Below are 16963 nucleotides of genomic sequence, written 5' to 3' on the forward strand. Positions count from 1 at the left end.
GTCTGAAACCCCAGCAGGTTTAAACACAGCTGAGTAGCACCCATTTCCACAGCACTTTACATCCATCTTTGTCAGCTGCTGATCAAAAAGACCATGAGCTTTTTCTCTGAACCAGAGCTTCTACAGAACTAATCTACAGTGGTGTTCTTCCCCACACGAATCCCAAACCCAGCTGTTTAATTCATTTTACAGTGGAAAACACTGAGGCACCAAAAAATGAAGGAACACCTAGGAAGTGGCAGAGGCAAGACAAAACTGAGCAGTGATCTTCCAAATCCCAGCCCTGTCCTCTGTCCACTAAACTATACACCATTGGGAAACAGCAGGCTCAGAACTGAAAACCTCTTGTAAGTGCTGTGAGTGACTACTAATGTTTCATTTAAACACTCATTTGTTTTGACTTGCATTTCATTCTGATGCACAATATCACACTCTGTTTATCTTCCAACAAAACACTATTTTCAACCCCTTGGATGTATATTTGCTAATTATTTTTTTCTTGCTCAAATCTAATCTCTTTGAGCGATTCACTTGAGTTTTACTATTCATTGTCATGGATTATCAACATCTTCATCTTCAAAAACAGCAATGAATCATGTTGGCAATGACAGTTATAGTAAGACTACACTTTCCATTTAGTTTCCTGCACTGGGGTTGGATGGGATACAGTAAGTCAACCTGTTCTTTTCACTATTACCCAGGAAACTAACGTGAAACCATCAACAGCAGGCAGTGTTCCCAGGTAAGCATCTTTACCTTTGTCAGAACTGCTGTGTGTTCCTCTCCACAGCTGATGTAAACAACCTTCTGAGACCGCAACAGCTTCACATGGCAAGGGGATTCTCGGTCTGCATTGAAGACAAATAAAGGAGCTGTTTCATAAACACAAACATGAGTGTCTGAGAAAGCCACTGGCAATCTGATTTTCAGATGTGGTCTACGTGTGCAATGAAAAAAAAAATATGTGGGGGGGGGGAAAACCCACGTACTTGAGTGCTTCACTGCTGCTTTTCCCCCTCCAATTCTTAAAAGATTTGTCCTGGCTCAAAGAAAATTGTCCAGAGCAAGAATGCTCATATTGAGAACCTTGTACAAACTCAAGATGCACTTGCAGTTTTTGGGAGGTGTGATGAGTGCGGCCTAGCTATGCCTGCCTTCGGCCTCATGCTCTGTTCCAGTCTCCTCACTGATGACTGCAAACGTTTGTTCCAAACCCTTGCTTAGACCTTTCCCATACAGAACAATCCTGACACATGGGAGACGCTAGCACCACACACAGAACAAGCTGAGTCCCAAGGTGTATTTAAATGCCTGCCTCCCTTCTGTTGTCATCCTTTAAGAAGATCCTCCTACTTGCAAAGGCTAATCACTGTCAACCGTTAAATGATGCTTTTCTCCTTCACTCTGACATTCTAATCATTAAAAGTGGGTCTCCTGAGGATGACTACACTAAGCAAGGTTACATGTTTTACTTATGTAAAAATAAAAGCTAAACATTTCAAGGAGCAGCAGGTACCTCAAAACAGTTGGACATTAAGGGGAGCAGCTGCTTACTTCATACCAACAAAAAATCGGGTTCCTACCTAGAGCAGTTGTCCAGTTTTTAAGACTCTCACCCAAGGATTTGACAGGTGCTTTTTTCTGGGTAGTGAAAGGAAAATGGTCACAATTTCAGGGATTTAGAAACGAGAGCAAATTTTTCATTTGATTTGTGTTTTAGCACTTTGATCTTTATTTTGACAGGAATTTCACTTATCTCTACAGCATAATTGTTTAAGTAACAGTGCTGCAGAATACTCGTGTTTGTAGACTTTGCTGTTCACTAAGTACAATTCACGCTGCCTTACCATGATTCACTTACCATAAATATCAAGTATTTACTACAGTGCCATGTAAGCAGATTATGAACCCTGGCCAACACAGCCCCACAAGCAGATGCCCTTTCTATGTTCATTTAAGATTAGCACCAAGTCAAAGCAAGCCTCTCACGTATAAACTGCAGCTTTGTTGAAATTAGAAGCATTTATCTGCCAGTCTGCGTAGAAAGACCATCGCTGCTCTTATAGCAGATCAGCTCTAGCTTACGTACGATACAAGAGAATAGATCTGAAGCATTTTTGAGAGAACACAAAACGTGCCACAAGTCTTACAATTGTGTTTCCCGTTTCTAAAAGTGTAAAGCAAGATGAAACAGCACATACAACATATGAGCCTTCTCTGCTAAACTACAGGCTGGTTTTGAGTAATTGCTTTAAGTAAGTTTCAGGTGGTAGGGTGGGTTGTCAAAATGCATTATTCCATTACAGGGACACAAAATGTGAGGTAACACTTTTCTCTTGCAACGTACAGTGTTTATATGCTACATTATGCAACATAACATTTACAAATACATACATCTCACGCTCACCCAAGCAAAATAAATTACCCACGTATGCTAGGTATCACATCCACACTCAGTAACTTGCCTAAATAATTAAAGCTACTCAGCCATCATGCAGAAAACAATAAAGATGTTGATTTGGAGCTCCAGAGAAAATCTTTCACTCACTCGCCTTTGCAAAAAGTTAAGAATGTGTTAACAACAAGCAGAGGAGACCCGGGCTTTTCACACTAGCGGTAATGTCACAACCACTCTTCAGTCTCATTTATAAGTAGTATTTTAAGTCTGTTGATGGCTAGGCTTCACTCAACATGGCCACCTGAAAAAAACTACCATTGGCCCTGTATGTCTAGAAAATTGTGTAACAAATAAACTAGACAACATTTTACAATACTGAGATACTCTGTGTTGCCATCATTTTGTAGCATATAGATGCTCACCAGTCAAAAATGTTGGCAAGCAAGGGGATGGGTTCAGCCTGATGTTCCACAGTGAGAGCCTTTGCTCCGCACCAACTTCAAACAAAGTAAGGACAAAGCATTTTTAAGAAGAGAAAGCAATACATGCACTTCCTTTGATGCCTGCATGTTAACACTCACATTTGAAACATCTTTCTGACCTTCCTCACTTCCACTAACATCCACAAGGGGAAAAGTTGTTTCTGTTCCTACTAAGTACGAAGAGCCTGTAGAGCCCACCAGAGACTGTTCCTCTGCCCTCTCCTTCCAAGAGGAGTTGCTGAGGGTTACACATCTGGTCAGTGAAAATATACCATCAATGCAAAAAGAGAAGTCCATCCTTCTTTCACCCAGGAGCATAATTTTAATACCTCGTTCATCACTTAGTCCCAGCTGTCCTGAGCTGTTCTTCCCCCAGCCAAACACAGCTCCTGAGAGAGAGAGGGCAAAACTGTGGGCTCCACCTGCAGCAACCTGAGCCAAAGGGATCCCATCAAGAGACTTGACACGTTGTGGACTGGCTTGGGAGGGACATTCTTTGCCCAAGCCCAGCTGACCATAGCTGTTCTGCCCCCATGTGAAGAACTGGCCATCTGCAAGGAAAGAAAGAGAACAGAGTAAAAGCCGGTCAACAGAAAAGCAAGTTTGTCGAAGTGAACAAGAACCAGTGCTGGGGGCTTTGCTCCCACCCAAGCCTCATGATGGAGGGAAAAAAAAAAAATCAAGACATTCTTTGCTAAAATGAAAGCACAGTCTGAAGCCACCAGAAAAATAAGCAGACATGTAACTAAGTGCAAAATACAGCATCGGACTGCTGTTAACAGTGTAATGAAGAACAGTCCACATGTTGCACACGTAAGAGCAATACCAAGGATAATTTCAACATGAAGAAATTACACACATTTCTCTACATGAAGATGGAAAGTCTTTAAGTGTTCCTGCTATCATTCACCAGTGAGACAGTGGGTGGCCTGTGTGTAACGTTTTCTTTCTTGACAGTACTGGCAAAGCTCTTTAGTATTCATGGTACCTGATCCATTTTATAGCCTCCCATTTGGCCTGAAAGCAGCTGGGACAGGGACGTCCTTGGTTTATTATGCAGAAATAAGCTATCTTGGACACTGTGCAAAATTACAGCACAAATCTTGGTAATAAATAGTGAATGTTACGGTACCTGCTGCCAGAGCCAGGCAATGCCAATTTCCACAGGAAACCTGCAGTATCGTCTGTTGGTTCAATTTCTTTATCAGCCTAAAGACAACACTATTTTAGAAAACGTGTCCACAAATACAGTATCACCTTAGGTCGAAGTTACGATTTCCATTCAGGTATTTGTTCTACACATAACCTACTGTTTTGAGGCTGAGGAACAGGGTCTTGAAGGTGATACAAATCCATACATAACAGATGCAAATCTGTGGAGACCTCCAGACACTTGACTACTAACCCCAACTGCATTTCCCGCTAGAACACTGAATCCAGCCATCTGGAAATGGTGGAAATAGCTGGTTCCTGGTGTCTCTCCCTCTATTCTTTTTCAGGCATTGACATTTTTCATGCTGTCAGAGGCCCAGCAGTTCGTATGAGTTACAGCATCAAAACCTCTTCAGTACCTTGTACAGGTAAAATAGCATGTCAAAGTTTCAAGTTATTTCATAAAGCCATTATTTTTAAAATAGCACTATCACATTGACATGTGAGCCTGTCTTTCTCCGTTACATCAGAGCCACCTCCAAGTTAAGGACTGTCTTTCCACAGTTTGAGCCCTTCAGCTCAAACATTAATCTTTTCTGACTGAAACTCTTCCTTTAAATATTGTTTCAACAATGACAGCCACCGTAGACAGACGTCCCAAACTTCTCTCTACACTGGAACTGTGCAGACTGAATAAGCGACAGACTACATCTATTATTAATGTAGCATGATACAACACCATGAAGTTCAAAGGGACCAGTTATCTTTATTATGGTGATAAGCTAAAACCTATCATTGTGAACTGCTCTGGGTAGAGAAGTCTTGGCGTCTGCCACCAGCCTCTGCCACTACCACCATCTACGTGTCCTTGCACTTAACCCTATTAGTGCTCTGGCACAGGTAAAATGCAATAAATAAGTAAAACAAGAAAATTGAGCACTACCCTAAAGTTTCTGAGCAACATTTGCTATTCCGAATGGCAGCAGGCTGGTTTAGTAGCTTTGATGCTAACAGGCAACACTGCAGGAGAGTGTCAGAGCTGAAGTGCCAGTTCACACAGCCATGTATTTTTTTCCCCTGCTCTTGAAATGTATCTCCTACCACAGAGGACTTCCTAAGGACTGGAACAGAGATAGGTATCACACTGCTTTTCTATTTTTGGGCTGTCCCTTGTGCACCTCCTTGCTCTGTATAAGACACAGTTGCGGTTGCACTTCTCATTGAGGATTTTCTTTTCTGTGAGCCACACACCCATCAGCAGGCAGCCTGTCCTGCCCAAGCCTCCCAAGGACTTGTCCGAGTCCCGGGGAGGCTCAGGAGCACCACCAGTACAGCACAGAAAAGGAGGAGGAATCACCCTTACCCCCCTATGTGATAAGTGCCCAATTACTGCCCCCCAGAGAAAGCAACACTCCCACCAACTCCAGGCTGGAAGGTAACAACCCTTGATGCATCCCCTCCAAGCAGCTACCTGAAGGAAACCTGAACCTGTTAAAAGTTTACCTTGGTACCGTCACTGCGTCTTCTATAGTGGTGAGGCCCAACTGTCCATCGCTGCCGGCACCCCAGGAGAAGAGCTGGCCCTGGTCACTGAGTGCCACACTGTGAGACTCTCCGCAGGCCACATGCACGATGTGCTGCCCAGCCAGGGCTCCAATTTGCTCTGAAAACAGAAAACCTCTCCAGTCACGGGATTCATCTCAGTGACATGCAGACATCAGGTCTGGACAAATCTGTATGCAAAGCCATTCAGATGGGTGCACTGATCCCCAATTTAGTTTTAAAATGCTTCCTATAACAGGAAAGCACCAGGTTTTACTGAAAACATGTAGCTGCTGAGCTCATCTGAAAGCCTGGTCTGCAAATCATAGGAGAAAGGCACGCACATGTCCCCAAGCACAATGACAGTCTACACCCAGCCAGCCTCACAGATACAGGGAAACCTGTCAGGTTATTTAAGAACAACCACACTTCCCGGATCTGAGGTTTTCTCACTCAGTTTTGACGTGGGGCTCAGCCAGTACCCAGAAGTTGGCAGACCCTGTAAAACATAGTCGACCTTCCACGGCTCTCACGCTGAATGAGGACGAGTCATCCACAAAGCTAACCAACACACCCACCCCTTGCTTTGTTGCTTGATGCATGAAAGCATGTGCATTACAACATCCTCTGTGCTAAGCTTGGAACAAATTGGAACCTATCAACCTATTATTACCACTGTCAGACGCTCTTAAATGAGTCTCATAAAATAGAAGCAAAGCAAGGTGGCCTTATGGAGGCAGAAATCACAGTCCTCTGGAAGATCCCCTACAATTGACTTTTCATCGTTACATTATGTTAGGCAACTGAAGTAGGGTTTTGACAACTACTCTTACAACATCAACAACTAAATCTTATTCATTACACCGAGTTTTTACAAACAGATGCAAATAAAAGATCCACACATCTGGTGGAAAAATTCCCCACAAGCCAGACAGAAGCAAAGCTGGTTTTCTTTTTTCTTCTCCAGATACAAGTGTTTCAGGTAGATAAAGAAAGATTTCACCATGTAAGCTACAAGGCAGCGATCAGTCTTCTAAAAAGTCCCATGTGCCTGTGACATGAGAGGGAGTAGTTACACGCCATTCTATGAAAGTGATACCCCACATCAAGGACATCCAGAAGTCATTAATGTATTTAACACCAAAATTTCTGTACCGACCAATCCAAATATATTAAAATAATTTCAAAGGAAGACACCCCTAGGAAGGCTTGCCTTCTAAGTCTGGGAAGTCAGAAAATGAGAAGAATCCCTAACGGATGTTACAGATGAGAAAGGTGACGGTTATTTAAATATACATTCTAACAGAGGAAAGTGCTACCTGAACATGTGCTTCCTTTCACTCAAAATAATTCGTGGCAATAATTAGATGCAGTTTACCAGCAATAAGCACACAAGCATCTAGGAGGGCTTGAGGACGGGGCCTACATGCAGTCCGGCCATCCTTTAGCCCTGCCATCAATTACTGCCCTTTGCCCAGCAGGACTAATTTCACCCAGTCCCACTACCAACCCCAGGCAAAGGCACAGACAGGTTTTAAGAGCAGTAACTCAATTTACAGATACAGATTCCACGCTTGGGCCCATAAGCATCCAACTGTAGCACTGCCTGGCAGCCCGGTTTATGTTCATTTGCATATATATAACTGAGGTAGCCTATTTTTATCTGTGAGCTCTAAACAACCAGCAGCTGTACAGGCTGGTCAAGGTCAATCACAAACACCACAGAAGCACATGTGGCTATCCTCTCTTGCTCTCAGCCAGCCAGCAAGACAAAAAAAACCCTGCTGCAGCGTCTGACACGTGCTTGGCTAAAATTAGGTGGCGTTTCTTTACTGGGACCTGAAGGTCCAAAACCAAAGCTCCCACTGGAGAGGATCCCACCATCAAAAGGAGAGGGACGAAACCATCCTTATCTCTGCATGAAATCCCTCTGATTTATGAACCCATCACTTTGCCGTAAGCTTGCTGGCCAGGATGCAGTGAGACTGGCCAGTATCTAGAGCACCTGAGCTCTTAAAACTGGTCACGAACCCACCAGCCTGCCTGATACAAGGACTACTTACTTTAAAGAAATACCAATAATGAAAGACAAGAGGTCAAAAGAATTTGAAAAACAGAGGATGTTAATTAATGCTTATATATCATGTCCTGGTTTCGGCTGGGATAGGGTTAATTTTCTCCTCGGTAGCTGGTGCAGTGCTGTGGTTTGGGTTTGGTGTGAGAACACTGCTGACAGCACACGGGTGGGTTTGGTTGTTGCTGGGTGAGGGTCAGACCCAGTCAAGGGCTTTTCAGTTTCTCTGGCCCTGCCAGCAAGAGGGCTGGGGGGGCACAGGGAGCTGGGAGGGGACACAGCCAGGGCAGCTGGCCCTAACTGGCCACAGGGATATTCCATACCATAGGATGTCACACTGAGTATATAAGCTGGGGGAAGGAGGAGGAAGCGGGGGGACATCCAGCATTATGGCGTTTGTCTTCCTGAGTAACCGTTACACGTGACGGAGCCCTGCCTTCCTGGGGATGGCTGAACACCTGCCGGCCGAGGGGAAGCAGTGAATGAATTCCTTGTTTTGCTTTGCTTGTGTGGCTTTTGCTTTACTTATGAAATGGTTCTTATCTCAACCCTAGAGTTTTATATTCCTTTACAATTCTCCTCCCCATCCCTCTGGGTGAGGGGGCAAGTGAGCAAGCAGCTGCATGGCACTTTACCAGCCAGAGTTAAACCACAACAGTCCCTTCTGGTGCCCAACATTGGGCTCGAAGGGTTCGAGACAACCATAGATGTGACTGGAATGTGCTAGTCTGAATGTATAGCTGTTATTGCTTTTTAGCTATTAGTCATGAGGTTTCCGCGCTTGCCCTGTGGCTTGCTTGCCCCACCATATATTAGAGTCTAGTGCTTGTTAGTGGCTGCTTTTTGCTTTTGATGCTTGCTGTACTGCTTATCTTACTGTGCTGTGCCCAGGAACATTTTGATAACAGTGATGGCGATGCACCAGGGCTGGCAGATGGCCAGGGCAGTGCTGCTCTTTCTGTGCTGCTGCACTGGACAGGCTGGAACTCCAGTGTGAACTTGAGTCAAAGGGACTGTGACCTGCGGATGAGTCCATATGGGAGCAGGACACCTCAAAGAATCTGTGGCTGTGAATAGGTCCATGCCACAGCAAGTACAGCTCAAAGTGTCTGTGGCCATGGTTATGCCTGAGCTGCAGTAGGTATGCCTCTGAAGGAACTGTGGCCCAAAGACAAACCCACACTGGAGAAGATACACCTCAAAGTATCTGTGGCTGTGCACGAGGTCATGCTGGGGCACCTCAAAGCATGTGGATATGGACAAGCCCACGACAGAGCAGGTACACCCCTGGAGGGATTGTGGCCAGGGATAAGGCCATGCTGGAGCAAGTGTGTGGTCATGGCCCACAGATAAGGCCACAGTGGAACAGGTGTACATCAACACAACCATGGCTGTGGATGAGGCTATGCTGCAGCAGGTATATCTCTGCAGAGACTGTGCTTCATAGCTGAGGCTTCACTTAGCTAGGACTTATCCACAGACTGCAGTCTGTCAGGGTTGTATCTGCTCCAAAGCAGGGGCAAGGGTGGGGAGGTCGTTGCGATGTTAAACCCTGCAGGCTGGTCTGAAGGGACCAGGGGTGGAGACTGTAAAGGGTATACCTTTAAATTGATGTAACCCATGATTTCAGTTTCACAGTATAGGAATTACTATAGCAGGAACCACCTGAACCCCTGGAGAACAAGCCTTACAAGAAGCAGTACAAGCGCAGCAGTGACACAAGCTGAGCTGGCTGTGGTGCCCGATAACCCCATACAACACAACTTCTCCTCTCCTGAGTGACCACCATAAGAGGTCATGTTCATGGACTAAATGAACTCAATGGACATTTTACAGACATTTATACTGGGGCAGCCCAGAGACCAGGGGAATGATACCTGTGTATTACATCAAAGCATGGGAAGGGTGATGGTGGTTAATGAGGATGTATTGGAAAGTGGGGCACGACATCAACAGTATGGAATAAGGGGTGGATACTGTCCTGGTTTCGGCTGGGACAGAGTTAATTTTCTCCTCGGTAGCTGGTGCAGTGCTGTGGTTTGGGTTCGGTGTGAGAACACCGCTGACAGCACACGGGTGGGTTTGGTTGCTGCTGGGTGAGGGTCAGACCCAGTCAAGGGCTTTTCAGTTTCTCTGGCCCTGCCAGTGAGAGGGCTGGGGGGGGCACGGGGAGCTGGGAGGGGACACAGCCAGGGCAGCTGGCCCGAACTGGCCACAGGGATATTCCATACCGTATGGTGTCATGCTGAGTATATAAGTTGGGGAAGGAGGAGGAAGCAGGGGACATCTGGCATTATAGTGTTTGTCTTCCCGAGTAACCATTATGCACGATGGAGCCCTGCCTTCCTGGGGATGGCTGAACACCTGCCTGCCGAGGGGAAGTAGTGAATGAATTCCTTGTTTTGCTTTGCTTCCATATGTGGCTTTCGCTTTACTTATTAAATTGTTCTTATTTTAATTCCCGAGTTCTACATTCCTTTCCGATTCTCCTCCCCATCCCTTTGAGGAGGGGGGAGTGAGTGAGCAGCTGTGTGGTGCTTGGTTGCCAGCTGGGGTTAAACTACAACAAATAGTTAACAAGACATGGCCTTGGGAGAAGGAATAGACACCATAAATATATCAAGCTAAGAAATAACAAGATAAACTCAAGGAGATTCAAATGGTTAATAAGACTAAACAGAAAATTACTTGTGTATGTGTGAGCTACCCTAGTTAGTATATTAAAAAAATCCACCCTGGAGCAAAGAAAGCACCCTACCCATCAAACAGTGAAAAGAGAATACTGTACTTTTAAATGGAGACGAAGTTCATAAAAACCAATGACAACTGGCACTCCCAACTGGTTCTCCCAACCCAGCACCCATCTCTGCATAGACATGCAATAAATAAGGATCTCTGCTTTGTGTGTGGGTCAGCTCTTGCACACACGGTAAAGAACCCAGATTTGGGAGAACATGCCCTTCTTCCAGAGCTGGTCCCTGCACACTGCCAAGTATTCCAGGGCAGAAAACAAGCCTGACAAAACAACAAACATGGATGATATGGGAGGCTAGGGCATCCATAATGGAGACTGTGTTTTACTACCTGCAGGCATGACTGAGCTAGTTTCCTCCCTGGGAAAGCAGTATTTGCCACAATAAGTATACTTCTCACTTGCTGTGGAAGGACTATTGTGAGCTGCCTCTGAGCCAGAGCACCTTGGGGAGGTGACAGAAGACTCAGTGAGCAAAGATCAGCAGCTGGTGGAGGGAGGACTGACCGCAGATGTACTGCAACTGGAGAAAAAGTGCCCTGAGGTATCAGGAGGCTGTGGCGAGGGCTTCACACTCTGAGACAGAGTGGCCATCCAAAGGGTTTAGAAATACAGAGCGGTTGCTTCAGTCCCCACAAACTTCATCTTAAGTTTAATTTATCAACACAAGCCTGACCTCCCTCTGTGTGCCATCCCAGGGGACTAAAAAATACCAACTTGTTTTGAAAGGCTTCCCTACATCACTGAAAGCCTTCAGTGACTGCACTTCTCACCCAGGCTCACCTGGACTCCCTGGATGACCACACACAGCAAGAACATGCCTGTCTTGGAACTGAAGATCTTTGCCTTTAGAAATATACAAACATGGCTCATCTCACCACAATACATTCCCAAGACCCTGTCAATCACAGGTTGCCTGCAAAGTCAAGAAGAAACAAACACCAGAAATAAGCTTTACATGCTCATACACATCTGTTTCCAGAGATGGAAAAAAGCCAGCCTTGCCCTATGGGCACAGACTGCTCAGCCAGTCCAACAAGGCTTCCAGTTCACTGTCAAGCTTGCCAAGCTACTAAATATACCATCTCCCTGCTAACATGGATAGTATTGTCAAAAATATCTGGTAATTGCTTTGTTGACCTCCCCTTCCTTCCTCTTACCAAAATGAGGTGTTTTACTGGTTGATATACATTTAATTTCTAGAGCATCACAGCACCATTAATCATCCCTTAGAAAAGATGCATCACTGCACCAAGATGAAGGGTACAAAGGGTGAAGTTTATTCTCAGTATTGTGTCTTCAGTAACTGATGAATAAAACTAGTCAATTGGAGCTTTACAGGTACTACTGTATACAATGCCAAGCAGAACAAAACCCTGAAAACAACAGGGAAGGGCTGAAGGAGTTATGCAATACAGTGTTTCAACATGTCATACAGCTTTCAAAAACAAAAAAGTCTAAGTTCCAAGAAGTACACACCTACCCAATCTTTTCCTTCTGAAGCCATCAGCTGTCTCTGAACAGCACCAGTGCTCAGAAGTCATTTATCAAGTTCTTCATATCTGGTGGAGCTCCAGTTTTCATTTCTTTTCTGTACAATTTAACTCACAGATCTCAACTTAAACAGACATATCAAGGTTTGACTTCTTTTGGTCCTAAGCTTGTTAGATTTTTTTCATAAAATACACTCTGGACCAAAGAATGAAGTCCAGGCAAAAATGCCTTGAAGGAAAGCCCTTCCCTGAATGGTGACAGGCCTGGATCCCAGGAGCGCTCTTGTGATTTTTTGCCTGTCTGGTTTGCAGGGACACTCTGGCAAGAGTTGAGGACAGGTGCTGTATGTTTGTGTAAGCTTTCTGACAGCCAGTGCGTTTAGCTTGAAGGTTTGCAAACAGCAGTAAAGTTGGGCCAAGAATGAAGACCCCTGAAAAGCCCACTTTCAATCCATAGCTTCACTATTTATAAGGCAGGGCTTATGTTTTGCCCCCGGTGTTGGAAAGCTATGCAAGCTCTTCACCATCTGCAACTGCTGGAAGCGCAAAGCACCCTGTTACACTGCACCAATTAGAATGCACGGGCAATGGGTGATTAATTAGCTTTCCTACTCCTAGTAAGTTTATCAGAGAACTGGTACACCCTTTCTACGTATCGCTTCCAGCTGCTTGCAAGACAGGCTTTTGCTAGAGGACATGGCAGAATCCTTCAGCCATATGTGTACCAGGATGTACACAAACAGCACCAGATGGTTTCTACCATCTGAAAACAACGTACAGAAGGTATCAGCCCTGAGGTTACACCTTCAGCGGCAACATCTAGATTTCTTCACCGCAGAAGAGAAGCTGTGGCTTGAAAGAAATAAAGTGTTTTCAGACTGCTTGGACACCCGGCCAGAATGCCTCATTGCCTCCCCCACTTGACAATAAGTGACTGAGCATTTGCTTATCTTGGTTGTTGCTGTCTGCTAAGAAAGTGCTCACAGATTCTAAGATGTATCTTTCTAGCCTGTCCGGATAATAAAGATAGCAGTAGAAACACAGGGAAGGGAGAAAAAAAACAAACTGTTGGCAAGAAATTCCTCTGGGTTAAATGCTAGCAGCTTGCGCATCAGAGGACAGACAAGCCACATTTCTTTGTATTGCCATGCTTGTTAATACAGTCCACATCAAGGATGCCCAGGCACTGTATCAGAAGTGTGAGATACAATGTTTTAATGCACAGGCAGCTGAATATTTAATCAGACACCAACCACAACCTAAACTTCACCCATATCATCTTTCTGTTCTCTTGGTAGTGAAAAGCCTTAATTCTTAGAGGAAAGGAGGAGAGTTCTCTTTTTTTTGGAGATGAATTACACAAACACATTAAACCATCTAACAAGGTGACACTAACAGCATTAGCACTTATGGAAGTCTGATTCAAGAGCCAAAAAGTCCATGGGGAACCTGCTACTGCCTTCCACCAGTAATACGAGAAAATAAGACACTACGGCCCAAACTTACCAGTCAACAGCATTTCATTAAACCACCGTACAAAAAAAACAAGTAAACAGCAGCGAATCACCAAACTCCCCGATAAGATTATTATACATTAAGTAGGAAACTTCAGCTGACTTTTGTCTTCAGCAGGATTGTATCAAGGCAAATTTGGTACTATATATAGGGCTACAGCTTGATATATCCTCACAACATAAAGAGTCTCCCCAGTATCCACCAGCACATACCAGAGATGTTTCTGCACACAGACATCCTGGCTGTATTTCTAGGCTATGAAGAGCTTCATGATTTCAGTCCTAATGAAGCCAGCTGAGCATTAAACCATGTCTGTTTTAATAAAACTGGAAACAGGAGAAGAGAAAAAGTCCAGCAACTGAAACGCTCCCAACCCAAAGTGCACTAAGAGAGAAGCACACCCAAGACATCCCCCTCCCCTTATGAAGGTTTCTCCTTATTTTGTCAGCATAACTTCAACATCTTACCTATTCAGTGCTTTTACCAGTATTAGCAGCATAAGTATGCTTACCAGCTTTTCTGGGAAATATCATCCCCAGTAGAAGTGTAATTCTGCCACTCAAACTGGTAACTGGGGAGGGGAAAATAATGCTGTTTGTCAGAGCCTTTTTGTCTCTTCCTTTCACCTTCAAAGACCCCAGGAATGAGCCCCTGCTTTCCCTCTGGATACTTTCACCTCCTACCACCTGGGTGTCTTGTGCTTATGGCTGCCATGGACAATATCTGGAGGAAGGAAGAAATCAGACTCTATAAATACAGCAAAATACAGACTTTCCAAAGCTATCAGGGTGCTCTTGAAAACTTAATCTAACCTAACCAGCTAACACTGCTCCTGTGGCTTCACTCGCATACCTCTGCGGGCTGTGGTTTGTCAGCAGTGACACCAGAGGAAGGCTCACAGTGAGGAGGCGAGGGCTGCAGGACAGTTTCGGGAACACACCTTCATGACTGCAGACAGTGTCTGACATGGCCAGGCATATCACACGCACAACACGTAGGCAGCTGGAACCGCCCTGCCCAACACCAGCCCCACAATTTCACCACCACTACCCTCCTCCTCCTTGCCAAGCCTCTCTAAGAAAACATTCTATGCTTGTCGTGCCTTACTTTCAGACTACGTGAGACTACTGCACACGAGGGTGTGAGAAACATTGTGCTCTGCAAACGTTTCAAACAAACCTTATGGGGAGACCACATCCCCACTACACAGCCCACCTTATTCTCAAACTTCTTTTAGTGTAAGACAAAAACTTAGAAGTATGCAGCAAGCAAACGCCTGCATGAGGATTTAACCTCCTCCAGCTTTTGACAATGGAAGTTTACTATATCCAGAAGAGACTGGGTTTTACACGTCCAACTCTCAAATCTCAAGGTCTTACTTTCATGAACTGCTGCTACACTTGCAGCAGTAAAGCAGAGCAGCCTGATTGCACAGACTGACAACAGCAGCACTGAAGGTGATAAGGCTCTGATAATTTGGTTAAAGTAGGAAATGTAAACAGACTCACTGAACAAAAACCAGAGCAGGGGACAGTAAAGGACAGACAAAAAGCAGGTGACATTCCCAGGAACACTGCTGGTCACAGGGGTGGGAACAGTGTCCATAGGTCAAGGCTGAGAAGCTCTAAATAATAGATACAATGATTATGCAGTCCCCTTTCATCCAGAGACAGTAATGAAGCTTATCAAGATGACTGCTTCCCTGCACAACGAGTACTATACTGCTCATATTTATTTAGCATGGCTACTTACAGGCTTAGATCTGAGAGAGAGAGGCTGGCTTAGTTATTAACGCTGCCTTCACTTTATAAAAGCTGCCTGTGGTCAAATCAGGGCAGGAATGTAAGAGCAAGAATCAAGAGGCCACCGTGACACCCCAGCATGTCACTTCACATACGCTTTGCCAGCTACTCCCCCTCACAACTGTGAAAGCAGACACCTACCCTGAGAAAGCAAACCGCTTCCCTGGACATAGCCATGGAAAGCTTTTTACTTCCCCACACTGCTGCCTTTTGTCTAGGGGACATAGCCTCTCCAAGTGCCTCTGAGAGGCCACAGGCAGACTGACACTGGCACAGCCAGAAGCCAGCCAGAGAAGGCTCCGGGAGAGGCTGGCCAGGCAGAGGTGGCTTCAGTCTGACAAGCATCAGCTGGCAAAGTGAAGAATCCACCTTCAGATCCTAGAGGTAAACAAGTAAGGGAAGATCTTTCAAAGAGGGAAGGCACCAAGACTTGTGAAAGAAACACAGGAAAAATGTATGTTCAGGAAACCCAGAAAGCACCCGTTTTCCTCTTCAGGTTACTGCAGAGAGCTGCAGAGGTGGTCACTCAGCCAGGCTCGTGGCCACTGGCAACACAGAAGTCGTGGATGTTTCTCCACAGTCAGAGCCCACCCAAGGTCCACCATGCACATCCTGGCAAATGTCACGGCTCCAGGGCAACTCCTCCAGTGTGGCCACGATGCACTAGATCTCAGGGTGACGTACTGAGGACGATCTTCAGAGGTTCAAGGAGGAATTATGGAGATGGGTATGTAGCTAGTGGATTCAATGTGCTGGTACTACACAGTGTGAAGCTGTATTTCTGCCTGAGAAATTCCAGGCAAAGCCACAGCAATCTGGAGAGCTGCAACAAAGGTCAGTGGTGGTAAGCAAGGGCAGCAGAACAGAAGAATACGTCCTTCACTACAGTCCATCACAGACCCCTGGAAGAATTAACCGTGGCAACTATCAAGCCAACTTTATAAATGCAGAAGAAAAAGGCAAGCAAAGTAAAATTGACAGCTCCACTTAAACAGCACTTTCACCTCCCAGCCCTGCAAGGATGAGAGATCTGTTTGCTTCTCCCCTACAGTGCTCCCACACACAGCATTGCTCCCTTCCCAGATGCCTTAACACAGCCCCTTCCAGTATACATGCTGGCAAACCACAATGGATTTAAGGCTTGAGGACCAAGGAACACCCACAGCCTGTCCTTGAGGCTCAGTCAGTTGCTCCAGGCAGCAAATCACTGCCCCAGTCGGTAAGACAAGACTTCACTATTAGTTTGCTGTACTAAGTCCTGCAGGTCACTGCTGTATGCGTGTCCTCCCGCAGCAGGTGATCATGTCTGAGCAGACGGCTCCAAGTGAAGCACCTCCAAGTCCCTGCAAGACAGCGCACATTGCTGTAGACTATACACACTTCAAGCATGTCACAAGGGCTTCACCCTTTGCCTCTGCAAAGTGCTATTTTGCTATCTTTTCACATTATTGGCACAGTTCTGCTCAACAGTAAGCATTTAGCCTTCACACGGGCGTTTTATATTCTCTTCCAGAAGGGAGGCTACATTTTCTAGGTAGCTGTGCTTGGCAGAGTCTCACTGCTGGCAGCCCCAGGCCTTGTAGCATGTGATTTTCAAAAGCACTCAGTGTGCTCCTCACTGTTCCCATTTATTTCAATCCTGCAATGATCTGCATGGGAGCAGGACAAAGCCATACATTCCTGAAAAGCCACACCTGCACAGTGCCGACTCAGTACAGTACCCTTGCCCTTGCTTTCAATGACATCCCCTTCA

At 45.4% G+C, this 16963-nt stretch overlaps 1 protein-coding gene across 6 annotated transcripts in view; it reads right to left on the minus strand.

The window, feature by feature from the left end:
* Positions 1-16963, minus strand: part of LOC102055422 (probable E3 ubiquitin-protein ligase HERC3) — a 55543-nt gene that overhangs the window by 25691 nt on the left and 12889 nt on the right. For 5 of the 6 annotated variants that reach the window (XR_003559053.2, XM_055702278.1, XM_005436688.4 and 2 more), the window contains exons 3-6: positions 5536-5695; positions 4013-4089; positions 3210-3431; positions 757-848 (exon numbers count right to left, since the gene is read on the minus strand). Coding sequence is in view for 5 of the 6 variants with exons in the window: in XM_055702278.1 (XP_055558253.1) it covers positions 757-848; positions 3210-3431; positions 4013-4089; positions 5536-5695 (551 nt within the window). In the remaining variant the exon portion in view is untranslated. Of the gene's footprint in view, positions 1-756; positions 849-1583; positions 1642-3209; positions 3432-4012; positions 4090-5535; positions 5696-16963 lie in introns of those variants that run through there. The other variant, XM_027801651.2, reaches the window with a different exon arrangement.

The sequence above is a fragment of the Falco cherrug genome, chromosome 1 (genome assembly GCF_023634085.1).
Source record: "Falco cherrug isolate bFalChe1 chromosome 1, bFalChe1.pri, whole genome shotgun sequence".
Classification (NCBI taxonomy): Eukaryota; Metazoa; Chordata; class Aves; order Falconiformes; family Falconidae; genus Falco; species Falco cherrug.